Raw genomic sequence first — 25,547 nt, forward strand, 5'->3', positions numbered from 1 at the left:
CCACAGGTGTGCAGTATAAAGTGGTGTACAATATGTAGTGTGACCACAGGGGGCAGTATAAAGTGGTGTACAATATGTAGTGTGACCACAGGGGGCAGTATAAAGTGGTGTACAATATGTAGTGTGACCACAGGGGGGCAGTATAAAGTGGTGTACCATATGCTCTGAACCAACACATCTCCACACTAACTGAACACATACCAAACTTGCGTGACCACAGGTCTGTGCTTGTGCATACATCGTACATCATGCAGCATTGCCTATAAACATCATCATCGTCTGTCATGTGTTCAGGAATATAACGTCCAAGATATTTCAGCTTATTACACACCACAAGATTATTATCAGACCATTTAAAATCAGGGAGTTTTAGGTAATTGACCTCTTTGGTTGTGCAGATCATGACAACAGTCTTACTAGCATTGTATTTGATGTCATGCTAGCTAGAGCTGTAGGCCTGTAGGTATCTAGGCTGCATGCTTTACCAGCTTGTCCTTCATAACCCCATGCTGCACACCAGACACACAACATATATCAAGGAGCTGCTGGAGACCAGCGCTACAGGGACTGAGGAAGACAAGGTCATCTGCAAACATAATATGGTTCACCGAGGTTTTCCCATCATGCACCAGTGTTACAGGCTTTCAGCTGCTTGGACAAATCCTCAGTATATAGACTGTAGAGAACTGGAGACAGAATTCCCCCTCGTCTGACACCACTGCTGACCCCAAATGGGGCTGAAACACTACTACCCCATTTCCCTTGCATAGTGTGGTGGGCAGACCAATAAGCCAGGACTCTCACGGTGTATTTAGACACCCCTCCTTGACTCAGTTTAACAAACAACTTTCTGTGGTTAACACGATCAGAAGCTTTAGAAGCATCAATAAGAACTGATGAGTTTTGGCCTCTGTATTTGTTCATAATTTACTTTAAGACATATATACACAAGTCAGTGCCATGTTTAGCTTGAAAACCACACTGGTTATCTGTGGAGGTGATAGACTCATGCCCTCTATCCAGCAGCATTCTTTCTTTCTAGGACTTTTGGCAGCATGCTGGCTAGAGCTCTAGGCCTGTAGGCATCTAGGCTGCATCCTTTACCAGCTTGTCCTTCATGACTGACACTAACAGTACAGACAACATGAGTCTGGCAACAAGCCATGGACCATAAAGCCAGTAAAACAGATAGCAAGGAGAGGAGCTATCCTCTACTGGCATGTTTAAGGTGTCCAGCAGTAACGTGATCTACACCACTTGCCTTGTTAACAGACAGCTTGTGTATAGCTCGGTACACCTCGTGTGACGTCATCACCATTGAACCGTCACTCTCAGTACTGCCCCCTTACACAGATCAGTGTGGACACGGGTGAACAAAGTGCTATCATGCTGTCGCCACAGCTCAGCAGCATCGTGTGTACTGCAGACCCCATCAACAGTGCACGGTGGAGATGTTTTACAGTTGTTGAGAGCTCTCACTTCTCCCCAACAGTTAGCAGCGTTATTTCCTAGCAGCCTCTGAGCCGTGGCGTCCTCCCTCATGGCTGCCCAGTTTACAAGGGAAGTGAATGGCGTACTTGTATCTTGCGTTAGTGAGCTTCTGGTGTTCAGGCTCAGGACCTGGTCTGGGTCTGCTGCCATAGCCCGTGATTTAAAGGCTTCACGGGCTCCTTCCTGATACCCAGCAGCTACATACTGGTCCCCACCAGGCCTGATGTCACGTGTCTTGTGTTTGTACTTGCAGTAGGGCTTCCTGCCTTCACACAGAGCCCCAACAGTACCATCATACATGCAGCAGAGCTCTGTCCTACGCCTCACATCCTCACCATTCATGTCTCTGACATAGCCGCATCTCGAAGCAGATGTATATGAGCCAAGGTTTCATCTGTACGGCCATGAGAGGCCAAGATGTCCTCCTCTGTAGGAGTTGACCAGTCCAGCCTTCCTGCGTTGTCGCTGTGTGTGAGATTGAACTACCGGTGTGAGATTTAAGAGCGGTTCCCCGAGAGGCGTGTTGAAGGAAGTGAGGAGAGTAAAAGGGCCGAGAGACGTGTGGAGAGAGAGGAACCCAGAGGGGAGGGCTTTTTCCAGGACACGGCCCCCAGAACCAGAATCAGAACACCTTATTCATCTCCGGGGGGATACTGGGTTCTACTACAGACACTCAGGCTGCAGTAAGAAACAAGTCAAGACTAACAAGATGCAAGATAACGAGAACACAGGAACAAGTAGAAACAAGAACAACAGAAACAAGTAGAAAAGAAAGACACGACAAGAAAGAGGAATCAGAACCAACTGCATCAACAGGCACGGGGCACATAACAGCCGGTGCACACTGCACTACGGCAGCACAACACAACGCAGTGGTGAGGGGTGTTGACACACCACAACACACATGTAGTGCTGAGCATGGAGGGCGTAGCAGGTAAGACAGGGCAGACACACAACTAAGACACCACACTTAGTGACGCCTTGGTGCTGGGTGTTAGCTGAGGCCAGAGTGTAGAGAGGAGTGGGGGGGGGAGGGGGTCTGATGGGGAGGTGCTGAGAGGTGAGAAATATGAGGAGGTGGTGAGGGAGGGGATGATGAGAAGACAGAATGAGAGTGTGTGTGAGGAGAACCCTGGGAGGTGGTGGGGGAGTGTGAGAGAACAGGTAAAGATGCTGAGTACAGATTATAGCAGAAATAAGGTGGAGAGGAAACGAGAGAGGAGGGTAAAGGGGGAGTCAGCCAGAGAGGCAGAGAGGGCAGATAGGGGGAGGGGGGCGGGTTATGATTCAGGGGACATATTAGAATAAAAGATGAGCTGAAGGAGGTAGAACAAAAGAGGAGCATGGGGGCAATAGCTAGGAGCAGGGTAGATATGGAGCTGAGGGCGAGACATGTACGGGGGGTTTTTAGGGTCAGAAAAGACGAAACAGAAGAGGAGTCATTTAGAAGAGGAGGAAGGAAAGGCTGGTGGGGAGGTTCCAGACTTTGTCGGGATAGCTGGAGGAGAAGAAGATCTTTACAGGGATTTATTGAGGGAGGAACAGCACAGGACACGTGCTGGATAAGGGGAAGGCCGGGGTGAGGGTGGTGATGGTGGAGAGATGTGTGGGGGGCACGTGGGGGCAGGAGGAAGAGAGGCAGCCATAGCAGGGTGAGGCAGGAGCAAGAGGGCAGGGATGGATGTTTAGCTGGAGGGTTTTACAGAGTTGACAGAGGAGGACTCGGTGCCGGCGGGACACAGATTCTGGAGGTGGGCAGAAGAAAAGGAGCGGGTGGCAGCAGGTAGCATGTCAACAGGGTTGGTCAGCATCGCTTACGAGAAAGGGGGCAGCAGAGACTAGAAGACTACAGGCCGCTTAGCCTGCTAGACGGTGGCTATAAAGAGTTAGCGAGGGCGTTAGCCGCCAGGGTAAAGAGTGAGAGGAGGTGGTGGGAAGCACACAGGCCTACAGCACCGCAGGTGGGGTCACGGCAGACACAACGAGGAGCAGCATCACAGACACTACTGACCTTATGGAGGCACACAAAGGAGGGCTGGCCAGGAGTTAGAAGTGAACAAGGCATCTGGTAGGGTAGGTCATGGTAGTTACACAGGGTGGAGAGAGCTGGTTCGGGGCATCGGCTGGTAGGGTGGAGCAGAAGGATGCACGACGGCATTAAAAGAGAAGAAGGAGGATTTCAGGGTGTGAGTTTAGGGGCTGAGGACGAGGAAGGGAGAGACGTACAGTATGAAGAGATAATGAATAAGACGAGGAAGACGTCGGGGTTTGGGGAACGTGGAGGGGTGAAGCTGAAAGGGAAGGTGGTGGTTGTGAATGGATGAGTTGTGAGTCCGCTTGTGTGTGTGATGAATGTGTTGGATGTGGCTGAGAGAGCGTCGAAGGAGGTGGAAAGAATGGTGAGGGAGTTTCTGTGGGAGGGGAAGGGAGTCAGGACAGCAAGGGGGGTGATGGAAAACCAGTATGAAGGTGGTGGGTTGAAGCTGATCAGTTTCGGGGTGAAACAGAAAGACCTGGGCTGAAAACGATGGTTAGATATCTAAGAAACAAGAGGCCTCACATATGGAGGGTGTTTGGAAGGGAGGCCATTTATAAAGGTGGAGGTGTGGGGAGGGTGGAGTGTGTATGCAGCTGAAGAAAGGCATGTTGAGTGGAGGGTCTGAGTGGTACAAGGAGGTGCTGGGAGCGTGGGGGGAGTGTGAGGGATGTGTGCAGCATGGATGTGAGGAGGTGAAGCAGGCGTGGCAACAACCAGTGTTTTAAATCCACACATCACGTGTGGGGGGAGACGGGCTACAACAGGGGGACGCGGGGAGCGGGTGGAGGGAGATAAGGGGTGTGGTGTGTGAGTGTGTACCAGGGTTTATGAGGGCACAGGTGGTGGTAGAAGAAGTGAGGGGAAGGGGTGAGGAAATGAGGCTGGGAACAGCAGAGAGGATGATGGGAAAGATCAAGGGGGGGGTGCTGAGAGAATGGGTCAGTGTGATGGAGAGAGAGGCTGTGCTGGGTGAGGAAGGGGAGATAGAAATGTATGTGGGAGAGGAGAGAGGAGGGTGGGTGTGGAGAACGTGTGGGAGGGGGTGATGGATGAGGTGGGTGTAGGAGGATGTGGAGGAGCCTGACAGTGAAGGGGAACAGTGTTGAATGTGAGAGTTTAGACTTTTTATTAAGACACAACAGCTGTTCAGCAATGTAATAATTAGTCATTAATAATGGAGTGTGAGAATAATGAGTGTGATGATGATGATGATGTTAATGTGTTGTCTACTTGTGTCAGGGAGGAAGAGTTTACTGGGCGGTGTGGAGGGGAGCACTGTTGTTGTGATGGGGCAGAAGGGAGGGTGGTGCTGGAGTGTGGTTAGATGGAGCAGTGTGTGGGGTGAGAGGTACTGGGGATGGGATGTGTGTGTTTTTGATATGTGGTGTCTGTGGTATGGAGGAGGAGGGGGAGGAGGTGCAGGCTGGAAGCCATGCCAGAGCCTACAGGTTCCCTCACCATGTTCTGTCTTGTGTGTCTGTGTTCTACTCTTTAGCTGAGTGTCTCGTGTCCTTTCTTCTTCTTCTTCTACTGATTTATCTGCTGGTGTGAGGTGAACTAATGAGAGTAGCCACCAGAGGGCGTTCTCAGATTGTTTCGCTGTTTTTGCTGTCTGTGAATGTTCTCCTTCATCCATGGTTCTCCAGCCTGCTGGAGTAACCAAACAGCCATGCACTTCATGTGTACACAACCTCCTTCTGGACTCACAACACCGCTCTGTGGGTTATAACACTGCCGTGACGTCATTATGAAGGTTGTTTAACCTTTTCAGTAAAGACATGACTAAGCCCCTGGAGTTTAACTGATTAAGGCAGAACAACCACTTCTAACAGACAAGTTGCCTTTTAAATTTAATTTGTCCTGTCAGATTCATTTCAGTATGTCGTCCCGTTGCTCTGGAAGCTCATCTGGACAGCAGTCTCAAAGCTGTGTCACGGGGGGGGGGGGGTCCCATTATTCTCCCCAATTGTACTTGGTAATTGGCTGGAAACAACTGAGGGGGAAAGGGGGGAAATTCCTGATGTGTGCAGGTGTTTGTCAGCTCAAAGGGGGGTGTAAGTAAAGCGTCATCATTAAACTTGCCCACATTGAATATGAATTCTGGTTCACGGGCCTTACAGTCCAAGTCCAGAGACCGGTTCTGTGTGTCAGCAGTTGGAAGTCAGGCGGTGTTCCTTTAAACTGTGAGCTCAGACACGCTGATGAACACGTGTGTGGACTTGCTGAACAGAAAGACACTCTGACATGTTGAGGACTTTATTTCACAGAAACCAGCAGTTTAAGGCAGTTTACCCCCCATTAAAAGCATTTCCCAGCAAAGCAAACAGCAAACATTTCTGTAGCATATATTCTGTAAATATGGTCACACATAGCAACAAAGAACCAAACCCCTTCAACCAAGTTATGATAAATCAAGATAACATCTTACAGGACATGGAAAATATCCAGCAAATCAAACCTAATTCTCTACCAGCTCAGCTACAGCCCAGAAACACACATCCTGCACACTACCCGTCACTTAGCAGAAGCAGTATGAGGGCAACAACAACCTACAACTTTTAACCACACAATCTGCTGCAGAGAGAAAACACAACACGCGGACAACAGGTCAACCTGCTGATGCTCCAAAGACGGATGCTGCATCAGGAGGACGTGTCCATTCTGCAAGCAGAGCTTTGAGAAGAACATGTGGAGGAAAAGACGGGACGTCATGATGCTGCACAACAACCCATCACAGAGGTGGTGCCCTGAAGGGTGGAGTGAAGGGGGAGGATGTCACGGGGGAGGCTAAAGTTGTGTGTGTGTGCTAGTTGTGTTTTGGGAGGGGTTTCATTGTGTTGACAAATGGGGAAGCTTTTATGAATTCATTTGGAGACAAATAGTGCGCCCCCCTCCTCTAAGTAGAGAGTATTGATATTCCATCACTTCTTTCTTCATGCTGCTGTTCTAACCTGTCGTCTGCAGGGGAGTCATGTGATGTGTGGGAGGGGGATTAGGAAAAGGATCTATACACACAATTTACTGCAGCTCACTGGTTTCAACTACCACTGGAGTTTCACTCCAACACCATGTTAATGAGTCCACATTCATATAAATGCTTTATGAGGGATTTTCTCTTCATACCAGAGAAGGTCTGATCCAACGGGTCACCACTGTTCTTCATGTGTGTGTGAGCTTATTAGTTTGTTCTACAGCTGTGATGGATTGTTGACTTTTGTCCTTTAGCATGTCGTGTGTAACTGCCCACACCGGTTACCTTCATTATGACTCACGACTGATTTTTAACTGACACATTCCCAAATTATAAACTAAAAGCTGATTTTGAGAGGGCTCCTTCCTGCTTGATTCCCCAACATGTCCTCAGACCTACAAAGAGACACAACCACAGTTAAGACAGGAAATATGTGCACGTGTCAGTCTGCGTTACGGTCCTGATGCTGGTCTTCTCTAAGTGAGGAAGAGGCGTGGTGGTGAGTGACCACACCAAATGTCAGAGCTCCATTCACACTGAAGGAGAGTCAGCAGAACCAAAGCAGACCAGCTGCTGAGCCTGAGTTCTCCTCATCCATGTTGTTCTGTCTGCTGGTAAAGCTCCTCTACCAGCTTGTCCTGTCACAGCTGCTGGTGACACACAACCACTTCCCCTCCTCCTCACACCAACACCAGCTGCCCTCTTCTTCCTCACTTGGCTGCTGTGATGAAGATGGAAACCCCCATGCACCCTAAGACATTCCTACGTGAAGGGCAGCATTAAAGTGAGCGACCACAAACAGGTTCATGGTCTGGATGTTTGTGAACTAGCTGTTGTCTTCAATACACCACCACAGCACATGTCAAAAAAGAGCTTTTGCATTTAAAGCTTCAGGACTGAAACGTTAAGAGGCTCCGTCCCAACACACTACATGTTCATTCTTTGAAGACCAGCAAACAAAATGTATAAATCATTATTATAAATTCATCATTTAAACATTCAAACATATCGACGACCTTTCCAGTAAACACGGGACAATTCTGTCAACCAAGGACATAATTATTCATAAAATACCATCACCTGTTTTAATTGTCTCATCATTCATTTGATGAGGGCAGATGTTAATTTATAATACACATGTTCATATTTCCTGGGTAGCGACACTTTAACCTTCCATGTTGTGGGAAAACCGGCTCGGGTCAAAGGTCGGCTCTGCAGCTCCAAAGAGAGTCAGGACATTCAAAGTGCCTTGAGGACGTGGTGGTCAAACACCTGTTAACTTTGAGGACCACCCTTACCAACCAACCATTTCACACACCGCCATGTGGTGGCGCTATAACACAACACAGCACAGCAGGTAACATGTGGTAGATCCATGGACACCAGACTTACTTAGTTCAGTGTGAAGCACCGGGGTTCAATTTCTCAAAGGAGCTCAGCAGCTCAGAGCTGCTGTCAGGAGCTGTGGGGTCAGAAACAGTCCGTTAACAACCTTCTCCTGAAGCAAGCTGCTGGACTACAACATGTGAAGCAAAGCCACGGTTGGACCACAAGGCCAGAACTGGCCCTAGTTTTTGGAGTGCCTATTTTCTCCTCAGCTGTAAAATGGTGGAACAGTAATAATGGCACTTCTGCATCAGTAAGGTGGTGTGAAAGTTTCACCACCTGATCATGAAGTAAAAAACCTCTACTTACAAGGTGGAGGGCGCTTGGCTGCAATAAAGACATAAAACAAATGATTAAGGGTGTCACAGAGGAAAACACCATATATGATATATGATCCCTGTTCACCCTCCCCCCACTGAACCACATCTCCACATGACCCTTGACCCAAGTGTCGGGTTGGTCAGGATGTTGGTGATGTATTTTCAGTTACTCTGACGCTGATTGGAGTAGATCAGACAATACCTTCAGAACAATCTCTCTCTCTCTCTCTCTCTCCTCTCTAGCTCTCTCTCTCTCTAGCCCCCCCTCTCTCTCTCTCTCTCTCTCTCTCTCTCTAGCTCTCTCTCTCTCTAGCTCTCTCTCTAGCTCTCTCTCTCTCTCTAGCTCTCCCTCTCTCTCTAGCTCTCTCTCTCTCTCTCTAGCTCTCTCTCTCTCTAGCTCTCTCTCTCTCTCTCTCTCTCTCTCTAGCTCTCTCTCTCTCTAGCTCTCTCTCTCTCTAGCTCTCTCTCTCTCTCTCTCTCTCTCTAGCTCTCTCTCTAGCTCTCTCTCTCTCTAGCTCTCTCTCTAGCTCTCTCTCTCTCTCTAGCTCTCTCTCTCTCTCTAGCTCTCTCTCTAGCTCTCTCTCTCTCTCTCTCTAGCTCTCTCTCTAGCTCTCTCTCTCTCTCTCTCTCTCTCTCTCTCTAGCTCTCTCTCTAGCCCCCTCTCTCTCTCTCTCTCTCTCTCTCTCTCTCTCTCTCTCTCCAGCTGTCCCAGTATTACTGTACATGTAAGACTCAGTGAGAGGCTAGATAAGACAGCCATCTAAACTTCTAGAATATCAACTTGATGAACAACAAATCAAACATTTGAACCATTTCATGTGATTCCCTCACCTTTCTTCTTCTGGTACAGTATGGCACCAATGACTGCGATGATGATGACGATGACAGCAGCAAGTACTCCAATGATGATGGGGATGGTATTGACTGTTGATTAAAAAACACATATGTGTGTATGTATACACAAACACATAAATATATATCCTTGTGAGCCTTCGGCTGCGGTCACACCAGCACTGCTGAATGTGAAATTTCGTGGTGAATTTGATTCATATCAATGAATTCGTCACAATAAGTGAACTTGGATCTGGGTGCAAGGTGAGTCGGCCTCGATCACTTCATGTCGAGTTCAAACTTGGTGAACGGTGACACCTGAATTTGCTCCGTCGACAATAACAGAGCTGCTCTGACTGTTGTGACGTCTGACGGAGCAGCCACTAGAGGCAGTAAATACAGGAAGCTGTCGTTTCGTTAACCATCTAATTTTATACTACCGTGCTCTGCCAAAAAATAAACTGCTCCAGGAGAAAATAGGCCTCATGGCTTCCAGTCAGTCATGGAGCAGGAGTAGACAGCATCCTAGCTTTCATTCATTTATTTGAGTTGGGAGTTTTCTGTAACTATTCCACAAGGGACATGGAGGAATTTCACCGTGCCAGTTTCTGGTGTGACCGCAGCCCGAGGCTCAAATGGATGAAGTGGCTCTAAGTTGTTAGTCATGCTCCATTTGTCTTTACCATTTTGTTAATGAAGGTTTTGAATCACTTAAAGCAATAAAAAACTTCCAGCTTTTCCCCCCTATGAGCAATGCATCAATTCATCATTTCCTTCATTAAGACAAAGGTGAATTTGCTCTTACACCAGAAATAGTCCACACCACAGTTTGATTGTAGGAGAACCAGGAGGCCTGAACTTTGGTGAACTTGTTTTTTATTAATTTGGTGCAAACCAGAGTCGACATGGAGGGTTCACACCTGTCGAAAACATCCAACCTTACCAAGAACATCAAGAAGTCCAAACTGACTGATGACTGACAGGCACAGAAGTCAGTCTTTGGCTAGTACCTACTTAGGCCATTGTGTCCCTGTTCAAGGCTTCAACAGAAACAACAGAACTAACCAGGATCTTTCCTGTTGGTCTTGATCTTTGATGGATGCAGTTTGGTGATGATGTCATCCTTCATCCCAGAAAGCTGAACCACACAGTGGTACTTCTGCCAGTCCTCAGCCTTCATTGATGAAAGGTCAACGAGAAGGTGAACGCTCCTCTGGAAGGTTCCATCGTGGTTGGGGAGGAGCTCACCATGGTCCACCTCCTCCTCCTGGAGCTCCTCCTCCTCTCTCTTCCAGAACATCACGATTCTGTCAGGGTAGAAACCTGTAGCATGGCAGGTGACTGGAGAGGAGGGAGACCTCTGGAGCAGAGACACTGAGGGGGGGACTGGGGGGAGAGAGAGAGAGAGAGAGAGGTTGACAAAGCCCTTTATTAAGCACTACAATAGGTATACAGACAAAAGGACAGCAGCTACGTAAGTGAAAGTGAAAACACAAGTCAACAACACAGCCATGACTTCCCCATTTTACACCGATTAGAAAGAGAAGACCAGGTCTTCCTCATCTCCCACTGAGCACAATACTCCCTGGCTGCCAGTTTGAAGCTGAAAGCCACCAGATTGTCTACCATTTTGTAGTAGGCATGTTGCACCGAGCCTTCAGCAGTCCTGTAAGAACCTGCAGAGGGTCCATACAGTCCACCAACAACAACAAAAAACCCAACAAACATGATACAGAGACCACTCACACAGACACACAGACACCCCTCACACAAAACACACAACCCCCGCCACCCAACCAATCTCCTCCCACCAAGACAAACAAACAGCGCCCACACATAGCCCTCCTTATGGACTCAAACCAGAAGTTCATGGACCCTCAGAAACTATTCCCCGGATATCACGTGACAGCAAAACGATGCAGCACTACTGGCCATGCACTACAGCTCCTGAACAAGGAATCTCTTGGGAGCCCGCAATGCATCATCATCCACACCGGGACCAATGACCTGCACTATCTGCGCAGTGACACGGCTGTGGCGGTGCGTAGAGTGGCAGAGAGAGCAAGTGGAGAATTCCCAGAGGCTCGGATCGTGGTGTCAACACTCCTGCCACGGCGTGACACCCCACCCCATATAATCCATGGAGTCAACGCAGACATCAGCAGAGGCTGCGCTGCTCTTCCCAATGTCCACCTGGCTCACCATTCAGGCATCAGCCTCCACCACTTCTACGACGGACTGCACCTTCACAAGGAGAGGGTGCGGATTTTTGCGAGGACCCTAAAAGATGTTGCTTTGGGCCGCAACCCAACCACACCCACTTATCCTCCACCAGTAGGAGACTACAGACCAGAACCCTCCCACATCCCCAGATACCCCCCTTTCCCCCCCCCAGAGCACACAATACCTGGACCCCCCCCCCCCAGCCCCATACTCCATACTCACCTTTGGGCCGAAAGCCCTACACACACCCACACCTACGTGCTGCTTCCCCCAGGTCCAAGAAACCTGTGCACCCAACCCCTCCAAACAACAAACAGGCAACAACACTTGACAGAGCCTGTCCCCCACAGCACAGGCCACAAAGCTATGCTGCTGCAGGAGCCCAGCCCCCTCCCACACCCACCGCCCCAGCCAAGACTGAGATTGGAGAGATAAAGGAGATGCTCCACACCTTGTGCTCCAGACTCCTGCATGGCAGCATCTAAGACAACCTCTACGTGCCATCAGATCTTAATGGGGTAACCACTTACACGGGGAAATCCTGAGTGTTGATTTGGCTCTGGTTGTGTATAATAATGAAATAATATATAATAATGCCCACAATATCGATAGTGAGGTATTTGGTAAGTGTTATCATGATATTTCATATTTATCTTCTTCCACTGTAACTTAATAATTCTCTGTCTCACAAAAGAGACTCATTGTATATTTTCTTTTCATGCATTCTTTTTCTGTCTCTTGTTGGAACATCCAGGGTCTCTTCTCATCTTCCTTTGGGATGAAGAGTAGAGACCCTGACTTCTTAAAAAACATCGAAAATGTCGACATAGTCATATTAACTGAAACCTGGTGTCGTGAAGACATAACCACCCACTGTCCCTCAGGTTACAAAGAAATAATTATTCCATCAAATAAACTTAACTCAGTACATCGTGGACGAGACTCTGGAGGTATTTTGATTTGGTACAGAGGATGTTTAACCAACCACATTTCAAAAATTAAAATTGGAACATCCCACTGCTGGCTAAAACTCAGCAATAAAATTGGCATTTCAAACAAAGATATCTATCTCTGTGCTCTATATTCTCCCCCAATTGAATCCCCATATTATGATGAGGATTTCCTGAGTAATCTCCATGAAGAGGTAAGCCTTTTCCAGGCCCAGGGAAATGTGCTGCTGTGCGGAGATTTTAACACAAGAACAGGTTCAATAAGTGATACCATTGACCCTCAGGGTAACAGACATGTGTTTGGTCAACATTCCCTGTACCTCTCACCAAGCCTCATTAAAAGGAGCTCCCTCGACCGTACTGTGAACAAGGCTGGTAAGGAGCTAGTGCACCTCTGTCGCGCTTCTGGCCTGTACACACTTAATGGTAGGATCAGAGGAGACTCTTTGGGAAGGTTCACATGTTGTTCAGGTCTTGGAGCTAGTGTAGTTGACTATGCAATAACTGACATGGACCCCACCTCCTTCAACGCATTCACTGTCAGACAACAAACTCCTCTTTCTGACCATAACCAAATTATGATTTTCTTCAAAACTATTAACCTGACTCAAATGCCTATAGAGGAGCCCAGCAAGCTGTTCAAAATTAATAAGACCTACAGATGGGCTCCAGACAGTGCAGAAAAATTTATCAATATCCTGAATTCATCCAAATTACTTAATATGATTACTAACTTCATTAACAAACCGTTTGAAACTAATAAGGACAATACCAACCAAGTTGTCAATGAAATCAATTGTATCTTTCAGACGGCAGCAAACATGGTCCTACCAAGGACCCACAACAGAAAAAGAAACAATCTCAAAATGAAAAATGGTTTGACAACGATTGTAAAAATATAAGAAAAGAACTGCGTAAATTGTCAAACCTGAAACACTACCAACCTCAAGATATGGATATAAGAAAGAAATATAGCGAAACATTAAAACGATATAAACACACATTAAGAATGAAAAAACAAAGCCATGTAGATAGAACCCTACAGGAAATAGAAAAGTCCCTGAATCAAAACCAATTCTGGGAAATGTGGAATAATTTGAGCTCTACAAAACCACAAGACCTGCCTATCCAAAATGGAGAAATTTGGAAAAGTCATTTTGAACATATCTATTCGGAAATCCAACAAGAACACTCAAATTCCAATTACAATCTGATCAAACAAAAATTACGGTTGCTCGAATGCACTATAAAAGACAACCAAAACCCACTGGATTTTCCAATAACACAAGAAGAATTAGCACAGAAGCTCAAATCCTTAAAACCCAATAAAGCTTGTGGCCTTGACAGCATCAGAAGCGAGATGCTTAAAAACAGCACACCTGAGCTGCAAAGGGCAGTACTCAAATTGTTCAACATCGTTCTAAGTTCGGGATTTTTTCCTGACATCTGGAGCAAAGGGCTTATAACTCCTATTCATAAAAATGGAGACAAATTGGATCCTAATAATTTCAGAGGCATTTGTGTGAGCAGTAGTCTGGGGAAGGTGTTTAATAGCATTTTGAACAATCGAATTCTAACCCTCCTTAACGAACACAATGTCCTGAGCAAAGGTCAAATTGGCTTCCTCCCAAATCACTGGACTACGGACCATATTTACACCCTCCACACCCTCATAAATGAAAATGTGAATCAAACCAAAAATGGAAAAATATTTGCTTGTTTTATTGACTTCAAAAAAGCTTTTGACTATTTGGCATGAAGGACTATACTATAAACTTTTACAAAGTGGTGTAGGAGGTAAAGTGTATGACATAATAAAGTCAATGTATTCGGACAACAAATGTGCAGTTAAGATTGGAGACAAACACACTGAGTTCTTCACTCAGAATAGAGGGGTGAGACAGGGCTGTGGACTTAGCCCGACACTGTTTAATATATATATTAATGAACTGGCGGTGCAGCTGGAACAGTCTGCAGCCCCAGGTCTCCCCCTGTATGACATGGAAGTGAAATTTTTGCTTTATGCAGATGATCTAGTTTTATTGTCACCAACCGCAGGTGGGCTGCAACAACTACTAGACCTGCTTGAGGACTATTGCCAGCACTGGGCCCTGGCAATAAATCCAAAAAAGACAAAAGTAATGATCTTCCAGAAGAAGCCCAGATGTCAGGAAAATAGATACCAGTTGACTCTAGGTAGCATCACCTTAGAGCATACGATGCAGTTTACTTACCTGGGTCTAATTATTACAGCATCAGGGAGTGTCAGTAGGGCAGTGAATAACCTAAAACAAAAAGCTGGCAGAGCTCTATATGCAATTAAAAATAAATTCTTTAACATTGATATACCAATCTCCATCTGGTGCAAACTGTTTGATAGTGTAATTCTGCCCATTGCACTATATGGAAGTGAGGTATGGGGTCCACTCAGTCTTTCCAGCTACACTAGATGGGACAAGCATCCAGCAGAAACCCTACATGCTGAATTCTGTAGAATGATTCTGAAAATACAAAGGAAAACACCAAACAACGCATGTAGGGCAGAATTAGGCCGGTTTCCATTATTAATAAATGTACAAAAAAGATCTCTAAATTTCTGGATGCACTTAAATACAAGCCCAACAAATACACTGCACTTTAAAGCTCTGAAAACCCAAGAACTGAACCCCGAAAAGAGTCCCCTGAAGCAGCTGGCTCTGAGACTCACTAACCCTGTAACAAATACTAAGACCAACCAACCTCAGGCCAGCAATGCATCCCAAACAAAGTTTACAATAAATCAGCTATAAAACAAAGCAAGAACAATTATCTGAAACATTGGAACGCTGAAATCAAAACTCAAAACAAACTAGAAGTCTATCGGGCCCTAAAAACAAACTATGATTTGGAAGAATACCTCTTAACTATCAGAGACAGGAAGCAGCGACAGATCCTCACCAAATACAGGCTCAGTGACCACAGTCTCGCCATTGAAAAGGGGAGACAGAAAAAGACGTGGTTGCCAAAAGAGCAACGATCATGTGGTCAGTGCGAGACAGATGAGGTGGAGATGGAGGTGCACTTCCTCCTTAAATGTGACAGATTTGAAAAACAGCGCCGGGCTTTTGTCAAGGAACTGGAACATGTGACTCCAGAGTAGCAGGACATGGACGACGCAGGTAAGCTGCGGGTGGTCCTGGGAGGGGGGCCAGCGGCGAGCATTGCAGCAAGATTTATATTATCTTGCTACAACCTGAGAGATAGTGGATGACGGCACCTATTGCTACTATTGTTATTTAATATCATAATCATTGTTGTTGTTGCTGTTATTATTATAATCATTGTTGTTGTTGTTATTATTATAATCATTGTTGTATTGTGTTGTTGTTGTTTTACATGCTTTGGCAATATGTAAACAAATGTATGTCATGCCAATAAAGCACATATTGAATTGAATTGAGAGAGAGAGAGAGACAGATGAGTTGAAGAAAATGAGACAAGAGAGGGAGACACAGTAGGAGAAAGGGATAAAGAGAGGAGAGTGGGCATTGGAAGAGAAAAAAGAGTAAGACAGACAGAAGTGAGACAGCAGCAGAAAGAGAGAAAGGAGGATGATGACAAGGACTGAAGTGAAGACGGTGAAAGAAAGAGAGAGAGAGAGAGAGAGAGAGACAGAGAGACAGAGAGAGAGACAGAGACAGAGACAGAGAGAGAGACAGAGAGAGAGACAGAGAGAGAGACAGAGAGAGAGAGATCCAGGAATAGGGGGAGAAAAAGAAAGGGGGGTAGGGAGGTACAGAGAGTCAGAGAGAGATAAAGAATAAAAAACAGAGGCAGGTAAAAAGAAAGATGGAATGAAGTAAAAATAAAACCTGGTCAGTGTAAACAAAGCCAAACCACGATGCTGTTGTGTGTACCGTGTGTGTGGACACACGAGTCCAAGACCCCTGTAATGTTACTGTACATTAGAAACAGTAGAGACATATGAACACTGCTGTCTCCATGACAACACATCAGGTCATGTGACTCTACCTGTCCTCAGTAGACGGTTGCTCCCATACTGCAGATACTTCTTCAGCCAGTCAACACACTCATGGGTGAGGTAGTTCTTCAAGCCAGCTAACAGAGCTCCGTCTCGATCCCATCTCCGCTTGGTGATGACAGCCTGTGGTCTCGGAGCGACCCATGTCTTTGTCTTCAGGTCCAGAGCGATGAAGTCTTCTCCATCATAACCATACTGTTCATATCCATTAACTTCTCCAGTCTCTTCGTCCCACTCACAGCCATACATGACCTGAACGATGTGGACGCCTGAGAGAAGAGAGACAGAGAGAAGAGAGACAGAGAGACAGAGAGAAGAGAGACAGAGAGAAGAGAGACAGAGAGAAGAGAGACAGAGAGAAGGGAGACAGAGAGAAGGGAGACAGAGAGAAGAGAGACAGAGAGACAGAGAGAAGAGAGACAGAGAGACAGAGAGAAGAGAGACAGAGAGAAGAGAGACAGAGAGAGACAGAGAGAAGAGAGACAGAGAGACAGAGAGACAGAGAGAAGGGAGACAGAGAGAAGGGAGACAGAGAGAACAGAGACAGAGAGACAGAGAGACAGAGAGACAGAGAGACAGAGAGACAGAGAGACAGAGAGAGTGTTAAAGCAGAGACACGTCCTGACACAGTCAACCTTTAAGAGTCCAGACCCTGTTCACCACAGAGACCCAGAGACCCAGAGGGACCACAACACAGTCTCTACACCTGTCCTCCCTACACCACCTGGTACACTCTCATCTCAGCAAAGAGGAAGGAAAGGTTTAGACACACACACACACACACACACACACACACACACACACACACACACACACACACACACACACACACACACAGACAAACTCACACACACACACACTCACACTCACACACATACTCACACGCACACACACGCACACAAACTCACAGACACACACACAAACACACACTCACACACTCACTCAAACACACACACACACTCACTCACAAACGCACACTCACAGACACACACTCACACACACACACACACACACTCACAAACGCACACTCACAAACTCACAGACACACACTCACACACACACACACACTCAAACTCACTACACACACACACACACACAAACACACAGTCAAACTCACTACACACACACACACGCACACTCACACTCAAACACACACTCAAACTCACTACACACACACACACACACACACACTCACTCACTCACTCACACACACACAGACACACACACACACTCAAACACACACTAACACACACACTCACTCACACACAGAGACACACACACCCACACACACAAACACAGTCACACAAACAAACACAGTCACACACACACATACACACACAACCACACACTCACACACAGTCACACACACACAGACAGACACACGCACATATACTCACAAACACACACACTCACACACTCACTCACACACACACCCACACACACACACACAAATTCACTCACACACACAATCACACACACACACACTCACTCACTCACTCACACACACACACACACACACACACACACACACACACACACACACACAGACAGGATGTTCTGCAGCATCCGCCTTTTTAAAAACCCTTCTGGAGTGTTGTGGGACAGCATCTTCTGGACTTCTTTACAGCGTGCTCTGAAAAAGGGGCACTTCCGGTTTCCTGTAGGCGTGCGGTTCTCTCTCTGCGGCCTAAGAAGGGAGGCTCGGCCCTTCTAGAGGACTGGACACCAGTAGGTGTTTTGTGTGGACCCTATGACCTCCTGTCCACAGTGCTGCTGAACAGACTGACCATGCTCATGGACTGTTGACTGGAGCAGGTCACTCTTGTTGTGTTGCACACAGGTCCATGATGGGACCTCTGTTTGCTGTGAGACGTGTCTGTGTGTGTGTCTGTGTGTGTGTGTGTGTATGTGTGTGTGTGTGTGTGTGTGTGTGTGTGGGTGTGTGTGCGAGTGTGTGTGTCTGTGTGTGTGTGTGTGTGTGTGTGTGTGTGTGTGTGTGTGTGTGTGTGTGTGTGTGTGAGAGAGAGGTGTGTGTGTGTGTGTGTGTGTGTGTGTGTGTGTGTGTGTGTGTGTGTGTGTGTGTGTGTGTGTAATTTGATTGAGCCACAGTAATGACGCCTGGTTGTTTTAGCTTAACGATTTAATGTTGACACGGTGGGAATGAAGGACATCTATCCTGTGATGTAAATAAAGGTTATTTTAAAAGTCAAGTCTCTCACACTCCCCCCCCTCCCCCCTTCTCCCCCCCCCTCCTATCCTGAGGCTGCTCTATAAACCAGTGCAGTTCGTCTTTAAGGGACCCCGGAGTCACAGAAGAAGAAGTGTCCTTGTGAATAACTTAAGGTCTTCGTAGGCAGTCTGGACCAGTTTGGACTCCAGACTGTGTGTGAGAAACAGGAAAACCTCTGAAACTGTGAGGACACAGTCTGTATCCTCACACCGCCGTCCACAAAAACTATGTGATCCGGTTTTACCACCGCTCTGTGTGACACGCAGTGGATTCACAAAATGTCAAATAAAACCTGTTGGGTCCTGATGTTGAAGAGGACATGGCAACAAAGAGCTACTAGTGCAGCATTGCTGTGATGACATGTGTTAAACACATCTAAATGGAAGGGTTCAGAGGGCGCCTGACGGTGAAACGTCATCCAACACATCTCCACACCACTTCCTGTCATGACACCACCCATCCTCAAACAAGCCCCCCCCCCCACACGTCTGATCATTTTTAAGCCTGTTTGGTTTTCCTTTGTCTTTTTTACAGACTCTTGCTGGACACGTCCACTTGCCAGCTCATGTAAACTAAGAGTCAGTGTCGTCCATCACCTCCGCTGTAGGCAGTAATACCACGTCACCACCCACAGTTTCAACCTCCACCAGGTGAACGACTTCATCAACTTTCCATGAGGAAGAACCTGCAGCACCGCCACCTCTCCTCTCTCTTTTCTTTCTTTTGCTGTGTGAGGGACGTCTGCAGGTGCTGGAAGCTGCTGTGTACCAGGGTCGAACTCCTCCTGTGCAGAGGCTCACTGGGCCGATAAAGGTGATTCTGGTTCTGATCAGTTGAAATAGGATTCATCTGGTTTCTAGGCCAGCTTAACAAAGCAGTGGTTAGCAACTATGGAGTGTAATCCTATAATATGCTTCCCTCCTGTATGTGTACAGCCCTGTATGTGTGTTCATGTGGTCCTGTCGTCCTTTGTTCGTGTTTCTGAGTGATTGGCTCAGCTGTACGTCACAACTGACGCACGAGCTTTTGATAAAAACACGGAAGTGTCGGGGAGGAGACCCGTGGAAAAGTCAGGGAGTCTGCAGCAGACCTGGACTACTTCTTAAGTGTCCTCCCTTGCAATAATGTCCCATGTCACACCTTTTGTTACAATACTGTGTGTGTTGTGGAAATTGCAGGATAGAAGAGACGACAATGTCTCTCATCGACTACACAAACGCGTGTATCATTTATTCTTCTGTACAAAATCTCCATCATCAACAACATCGCACTGCTCCAACCCACCTAGTCCTCGCTCCACCCTCAGCCCGGAAACCCTTTCTTAAAGGGCCCGTGTCTACCAATTATGGTGAATTGTGCCCATATAGTCAGCTACATACGTGCCCCCAGAATTCACCATGATGAAAAAAGTCAACATGGAGGAGGCGGATGGCCCGGCAACAACGGTTTCACCAAGCAGGTATGGAGGCCGGGGTGCCTACAGGAGGGACCTTAAGGACCCTGTGGCGGCATGAGGGTAGGCTGGGTGGTGGAGGAACCTTAGGGGCCTTGTTGGGAGGTGGGGACAGGGTAGGAGGGCACCCCTGCCATGGGTGCTGGGCAAGTCCAACAGGTCGGTCCAAGTCCAGGTGAGTCGGTTTGAGGCGATCTTTTGAAATCCACTGTGGCTTGTTGCCGACTTGCACAACAAAGTGCTTGTTTCCAGTCTCAAGGCACGGAACGGCCCGTCGTAGGGAGGCTGCAGGGGTCCACGGTGGGCATCGTGGTGCATGAAAGCATATTCTGCTGACTGCAGACTTGCGGGGATGTGAGACTGTGGGAGGCCGTGTTGTGAAGTGGGGACCGGTGCAAAAGCTCTGACGTAATCCAGGAGCATGGTCCATTGATGGGCTACAGACCAGGGAGCTGTGGAGTTGGGGATGAAATCCCCTGGGACCCGCAGCGGCTGTCCATAAAGCAGTTCAGCTGACGAAGGCTGGAGGTCCTCCTTAGGGGCATTCCTGAGGCCCAGTATGATCCACGGGAGCCTGTCGACCCAGCTGCTTTCCTTGAGGCTGGCCCGAAGAGCGCCCTTCATCGAGAAATGAAACCGCTCACACAACCCATTGGCCCGCGGGTGGTAGGCGGTGGTGCGGTGGAGCTTCACTCCTATGCTCTTTGCGACTGCGTTCCAGAGCTCAGACACAAACTGTGAGCCCGAGGAGAGGTCAGATGGGGTGCCGAACCCGGTGACCCAGGTCCCGATGAATGCCCAGGCTACATCGGTGGACGTCGTCGATGACAGTGGGACAGTTTCTGGCCATTGAGTGGTCCTCTCCACCATGGTGAGGATGTAAGTAAAACCGTGGGAGGGGGGCAGGGGGCCCACTAGGTCCACGTTTACGTGGTTGAATCTCCTTTCAGGTACTGGGAACTGTGCCTCGCGGGCTCTGCTGTGGCGGTGCAGTTTAGAGTGCTGACACTCCACGCAGGTGCCAGTCCAGTCTCTCACGTCTTTTTTGAGCCCGTGCCAGACGAACTTGGCTGCCACTAGTCTTTGAAATGGCTTTTTGCCAGGGTAGTAGAGGCCATGGACAGCGTCGAAAACACGCCGCCTCCAGCCAGTGGGAATGACGGGCCGAGGCCGACCCGTCAAGACGTCGCACAGGAGCATGGTGCCAGTGTCGTCGAAAGCCACGTCTTCTAACTGCAGCCCTGTGACAGCCGTCTTGAAAGCCTGGTCGGCGGCCTGGTCAGCTGCCACGTGGACATAGTCAAGACCCAAATGGATGGACCCTGCAATGGCCCAGGAGAGGCAGTTAGCATCGAGGTTGGTTTTGCAAGCAACATGCTCTACGTCCGTGGTGAACTCTGGGATGTAAGAGAGCTGTCGTTGCTGGCGGGCAGACCACGGCTCAGCCACCTTGGCCATGGCGAACGTCAGTGGTTTGTGGTTCACAAACACTGTGAACTGGTGGGTCTTCAGCAGGGAATGGAGTGTTGAATGGTGAGGTAGAGAGCGAGGAGCTCTCGATCAAAGGTGCTATACTTCCATTCGCTGGGGCGTAACTGTCGGCTGAAGAAAGCAAGCGGCTGCCAAGCGCAGTTCACCCACTGCTCGTGCACCACCCCGACTGCGTAGTCAGAGGCGTCTGTAGTAATGGTGATCAGAGCCTTGGGTGACGGGTGTGCCAGGATTGTTGCGTCAGCCAGAGCAGCCTTAGGGTCCACAAGTGCCTTGGCCCTCACCACAGACCAGTCCACAGTGTGTTTGGTGGCCTTACCTTTCAGGGCCTCAAACAGGGGTTGCGTGAGTTGAGCAGCTCGGGGGATAAAGCGGTGGCAAAAGTTCCCCATGCCGAGGAACTCCTGTAGGGACTTTACTGTGAGCGGTCGTAGTAACTTCATGATGGCGTCTACCTTTGACGGGAGGGGTACCGCCCCGTTTTAGGTGACTCAGTGTCCAAGGAAGTTAGTGGTTGTCAGCCCAAACTGGCACTTGGCTGGATTGACGATCAGCCCATGCTGGCTGTGCTGCTTGAAAAGAGTCCGGAGGTGGGACAGGTGTTCCGCTTTGGAGATGCTGGAGACGAGGAGGTCGTCTAGATAGACGAAAACAAAAGGCAGGTCCCGTAGCACCGAATCCATGAGGCGCTGGAATGTCTGTGCGGTGTTCTTGATGCTGAACGGCATGCGCAGGAACTCGAACAGTCCAAATGGGGGGATCACCGCCATTTTGGGGACATCTAGTGGGTGGACGGGCACCTGATGGTATCCAGGTGTAACCCAGCCAGAAATAATGGGTTAAAGAAAAAGAAACTTATTTAAAAACTATATAAGTTATAAACATTAATTTGTTTTAAGTTCATGTTTTATTTTATTTCATATTATAGTTATGATTTATTACTTCGTTAAAATCGGTTACCTCTTTCGGCTCCATTCTTAACTGCTTCGATTGATCGAGTCTAGGATAGAGGGCGTGTCTGTGTGAATAGAGAAGGGAGGGGCAGTGACACGAGACGAGAGCGTGGACGCTGAGAGAAGCTCATCAAGCCATAGTTGCTCCGCAACGTGCGTGAGCTTGCACGAGCCACGGGCTGTGAAGCGTGCCGTTTTAACGAGGTTATCGCCTCCCACGTGTCTTGGTCAGGTTTCTTTGTTATGACAGAATCCTGAGAAGTCATTTGAGAGCTGATAGATGGCGAGCCACCAGAGTAGCAGTAAGAAGCGGATCTGAACCTCTGCAGGACAACTCTACCTACCATCCAGTGTGGCAAGTTGTGCCGGTCACCCAGACTGGTGTCCTTTGAACAAAACCACAGAGTGCACTCTGACAATTAACTCTGACAATTAACTCTGACTAGTCATTGACTCGTTGAAGTGTAGAAAATCACACTTCAGGACTATTTCTTTATTTTAGGGGCCCAGTTTATTATTTTCATTGAATTGTAAATTGTATTTGTATTGTCCAGCACACTAAAGGTGCAGTTCAGATTAATTTGTGTGTGTGTGGTTATTACACTCCGCCCTTAGCTCCTCCCGAACCTAAAGCATTGCGCATCCCAAGAGTGGGTTGCACACGGATGAGGTCCACTTTGGAAAAGATTGCTTTTCCGGCCAAGTGGGCGAAAAAATGCTTGATGTGTGGGATTCGGCAGGTCCGGTGTCGTTGTATTGTTGAGTCGGCAGTAATCACTGCTCGGGCGCCACCTGCTGCCAGTCTTCGGGACGATGTGGAGGGGTGAAGCCCACGGGCTGTTGGAGCGGCGAATGATGCCGAGACGCTCCATATTCTCGAACTCCTCCCTGGCGGCGGTGAGCTTGGCCGGGTCGAGGCGCCGAGCCCGAGCATAGACTGGTGGGCCAGTGGAGGCGATGTGGTGCTCCACTCCGTGCTTGGCGTTGGAAGACGAGAAGGTGGGCTGCGTGAGGACCGAAAACTCAGCAAGAAGCCGGAGAAAATGGTCTGCGGCGGAGAGCATGCTACACAGTCTGATGGAGTCCACTTCGCTGAGAGTACACGCATACAAGCAGAAAGTGACAGCGTCAATCAAGCGGAGGTTTTTGACATCCACCAGCAGCCCATAGGCGCATAGGGAATCTATGCCGAGGAAGGGGATGGCCAGTCCCAAGTGCGGATGAGGCTGCCGTTAGCAGCTTCCATGGGGGGGGGGCATATCCGCAGGACAGGATGTCTACTCCCGATGCGGTCGGGACGCTCTTCTGCGCGCCCGTGTTGCACAGGAACCGCCGTCCAGAAGTGGAGTCTTTGATGAAAAGCAGCCTGCCAGTAAAAACACCAGCTGTGATCCTGCCGCCGTTGAGGAGCTGCTGCTGCTGCTGCTGCGGCGACTGTTGTGTCTCCAGGCAGTGATGAAAATGTCTGGGCAGGAAAAAACGCGGCGGCGCAGTGCTGTTGACCAGCCAGGGGAAACTTATCAGCCTCCTCGACCAGAACACGACAGTCAGTGATGGCGGCGTTGGCTAAAGCAGCCCGGACCTGAGAAGGCAGCTGCGGCAGAAACAGCTGGTTGAAGATGAAGTCGGGCTTGTGCTCCCAGGAGATCCAGCATCCTGTCCATAAGTTCAGACGGCTTACTGTCACCAAGGCCTTGTAGAGAGAAGAGCCCGCTGGTCCGCTCAGCGTCAGAACGTTCAAAAGTTTTCACCAGCTGAGCCTTGAGTGTCTCGTATTTCTCCTGCTGCGGAGGATTTGTGAGGAGGCTCACCACTCTGGTTGCTGTTGAACTGCCGAGAGCCGACACCACATCATAGGATTTTGTTGCGTCCGCGGTGATTTCCCGCATTACGAGCCGCGCTTCTGTCTGGGCGAACCGAGCCGAGGCTGACAACTCCCAGAACTCCGGCAGCTTGAGAGAAGCCGCATGAGTCGTCATGTTCATATAGAGTTGTCTCTGGAGATGGCCAGCAGACAAACGTCGGGGTCACCAATGTGGAAACTGCAGGAAAGAAGAGACGGACACTTTCTCTCACTGACTACATGAACGCGCGCATCATTTCTTCTTCCGTGCAGCATCACCATCATCAACACCACCACCGCGCTGCTCCAACCCACCTAGTCCTCGCTCCGTCCTCCCGACCCGGAACTCCTTTCTTAAACGGCCCGTGTGTACTGTAGCGAATTCGGGGGGCAGTCCGGGAGATCGTCGCCACAGCCGGGACGCGAACCCGTGTCTCCCACACCGCAAGCGACAACGTTAACCAGTCGACTAGAAGGTCCGACCCGTCAGTCGAGGACCAACGTGTCTACTTATCCATGCACGTTACACTACCCCCCTCCTTCGGGAAGCGCGTCCCCGCGCTTCAGCATATCACCTCCTTCACGCCTCTGGGCGCACGCGCTTCCAATGACCTCACGGTCTCCCCACCCCACTTCCGACACCAACGTGACGTGGTCAAATAATGGACTTCTCAGCCAACCTTTCAGAATCAACCAGCTAGCTTTTAATGACCATAAGACAAGCCAGTGATAACAGACACAGGTTAGTATTGGTCTCAGCCTATCTTCTGTTCCTGGCCACAGGAGCGACCTTACCTCTCTGCCTCCTCTTTACCCCCATGGTGGGAAATAGCCTGCTGTCTAATACAACTTCTCTCATAACGTCCCCGTTACCTTCCACCACATCCCCGCTATCTGGAACAGACATGCCCGTGTTTAACATGTTCAATATCCCACAACATAACCAAAACATTAACACTCTCCAGTTGCATCGTGGGTAATATGCAAATGAACCCCCCGACTTTCAGCAGGAACACTCCAGTAGAATTCGCCACACTACCAAGTATGGTGAGTTGTGCCCATATAGTCCGCTACAATATACAATAAAACAAGCTGTTTCTGACTTCGTTTTATTATTATCATCATTTGGTTTTTATCTGCTTTTTATTTTTAGTTTTCCGGGGTTTTCTTTTTTTATATATAATCAAAATAAATGAAAAATAAAATAAATATAATGGAATCATCCATTATCCAAACCGCTTATCCTGCTCTGAGGGTAGCGGGGGTGCTGGAGCCTATCCCAGCAGTCACCGGGCGGCAGGCGGGGAGACACCCTGCACAGGCCGCCAGGCCGTCACAGGGCCGCA

The 25,547-nt window shown here is 48.5% G+C and overlaps 1 protein-coding gene across 1 annotated transcript in view; it reads right to left on the bottom strand.

The window, feature by feature from the left end:
• Window positions 1–5,769: 5,769 nt before the first annotated feature.
• Window positions 5,770–25,547, bottom strand: part of LOC130132587 (BOLA class I histocompatibility antigen, alpha chain BL3-7-like) — a 28,751-nt gene continuing 8,973 nt past the window's right edge. The window contains exons 3-8 of the mRNA XM_056301798.1: window positions 16,222–16,500; window positions 10,103–10,423; window positions 9,038–9,130; window positions 8,196–8,213; window positions 7,893–7,962; window positions 5,770–6,895 (exon numbers count right to left, since the gene is read on the bottom strand). Of these exons, the coding sequence (XP_056157773.1) occupies window positions 7,898–7,962; window positions 8,196–8,213; window positions 9,038–9,130; window positions 10,103–10,423; window positions 16,222–16,500 (776 nt within the window). The 3' untranslated portion in view covers window positions 5,770–6,895; window positions 7,893–7,897. The remainder of the gene's footprint in view (window positions 6,896–7,892; window positions 7,963–8,195; window positions 8,214–9,037; window positions 9,131–10,102; window positions 10,424–16,221; window positions 16,501–25,547) is intronic.

This window comes from Lampris incognitus, unplaced genomic scaffold, assembly GCF_029633865.1.
Source record: "Lampris incognitus isolate fLamInc1 unplaced genomic scaffold, fLamInc1.hap2 scaffold_152, whole genome shotgun sequence".
Lineage (NCBI taxonomy): Eukaryota > Metazoa > Chordata > Actinopteri > Lampriformes > Lampridae > Lampris > Lampris incognitus.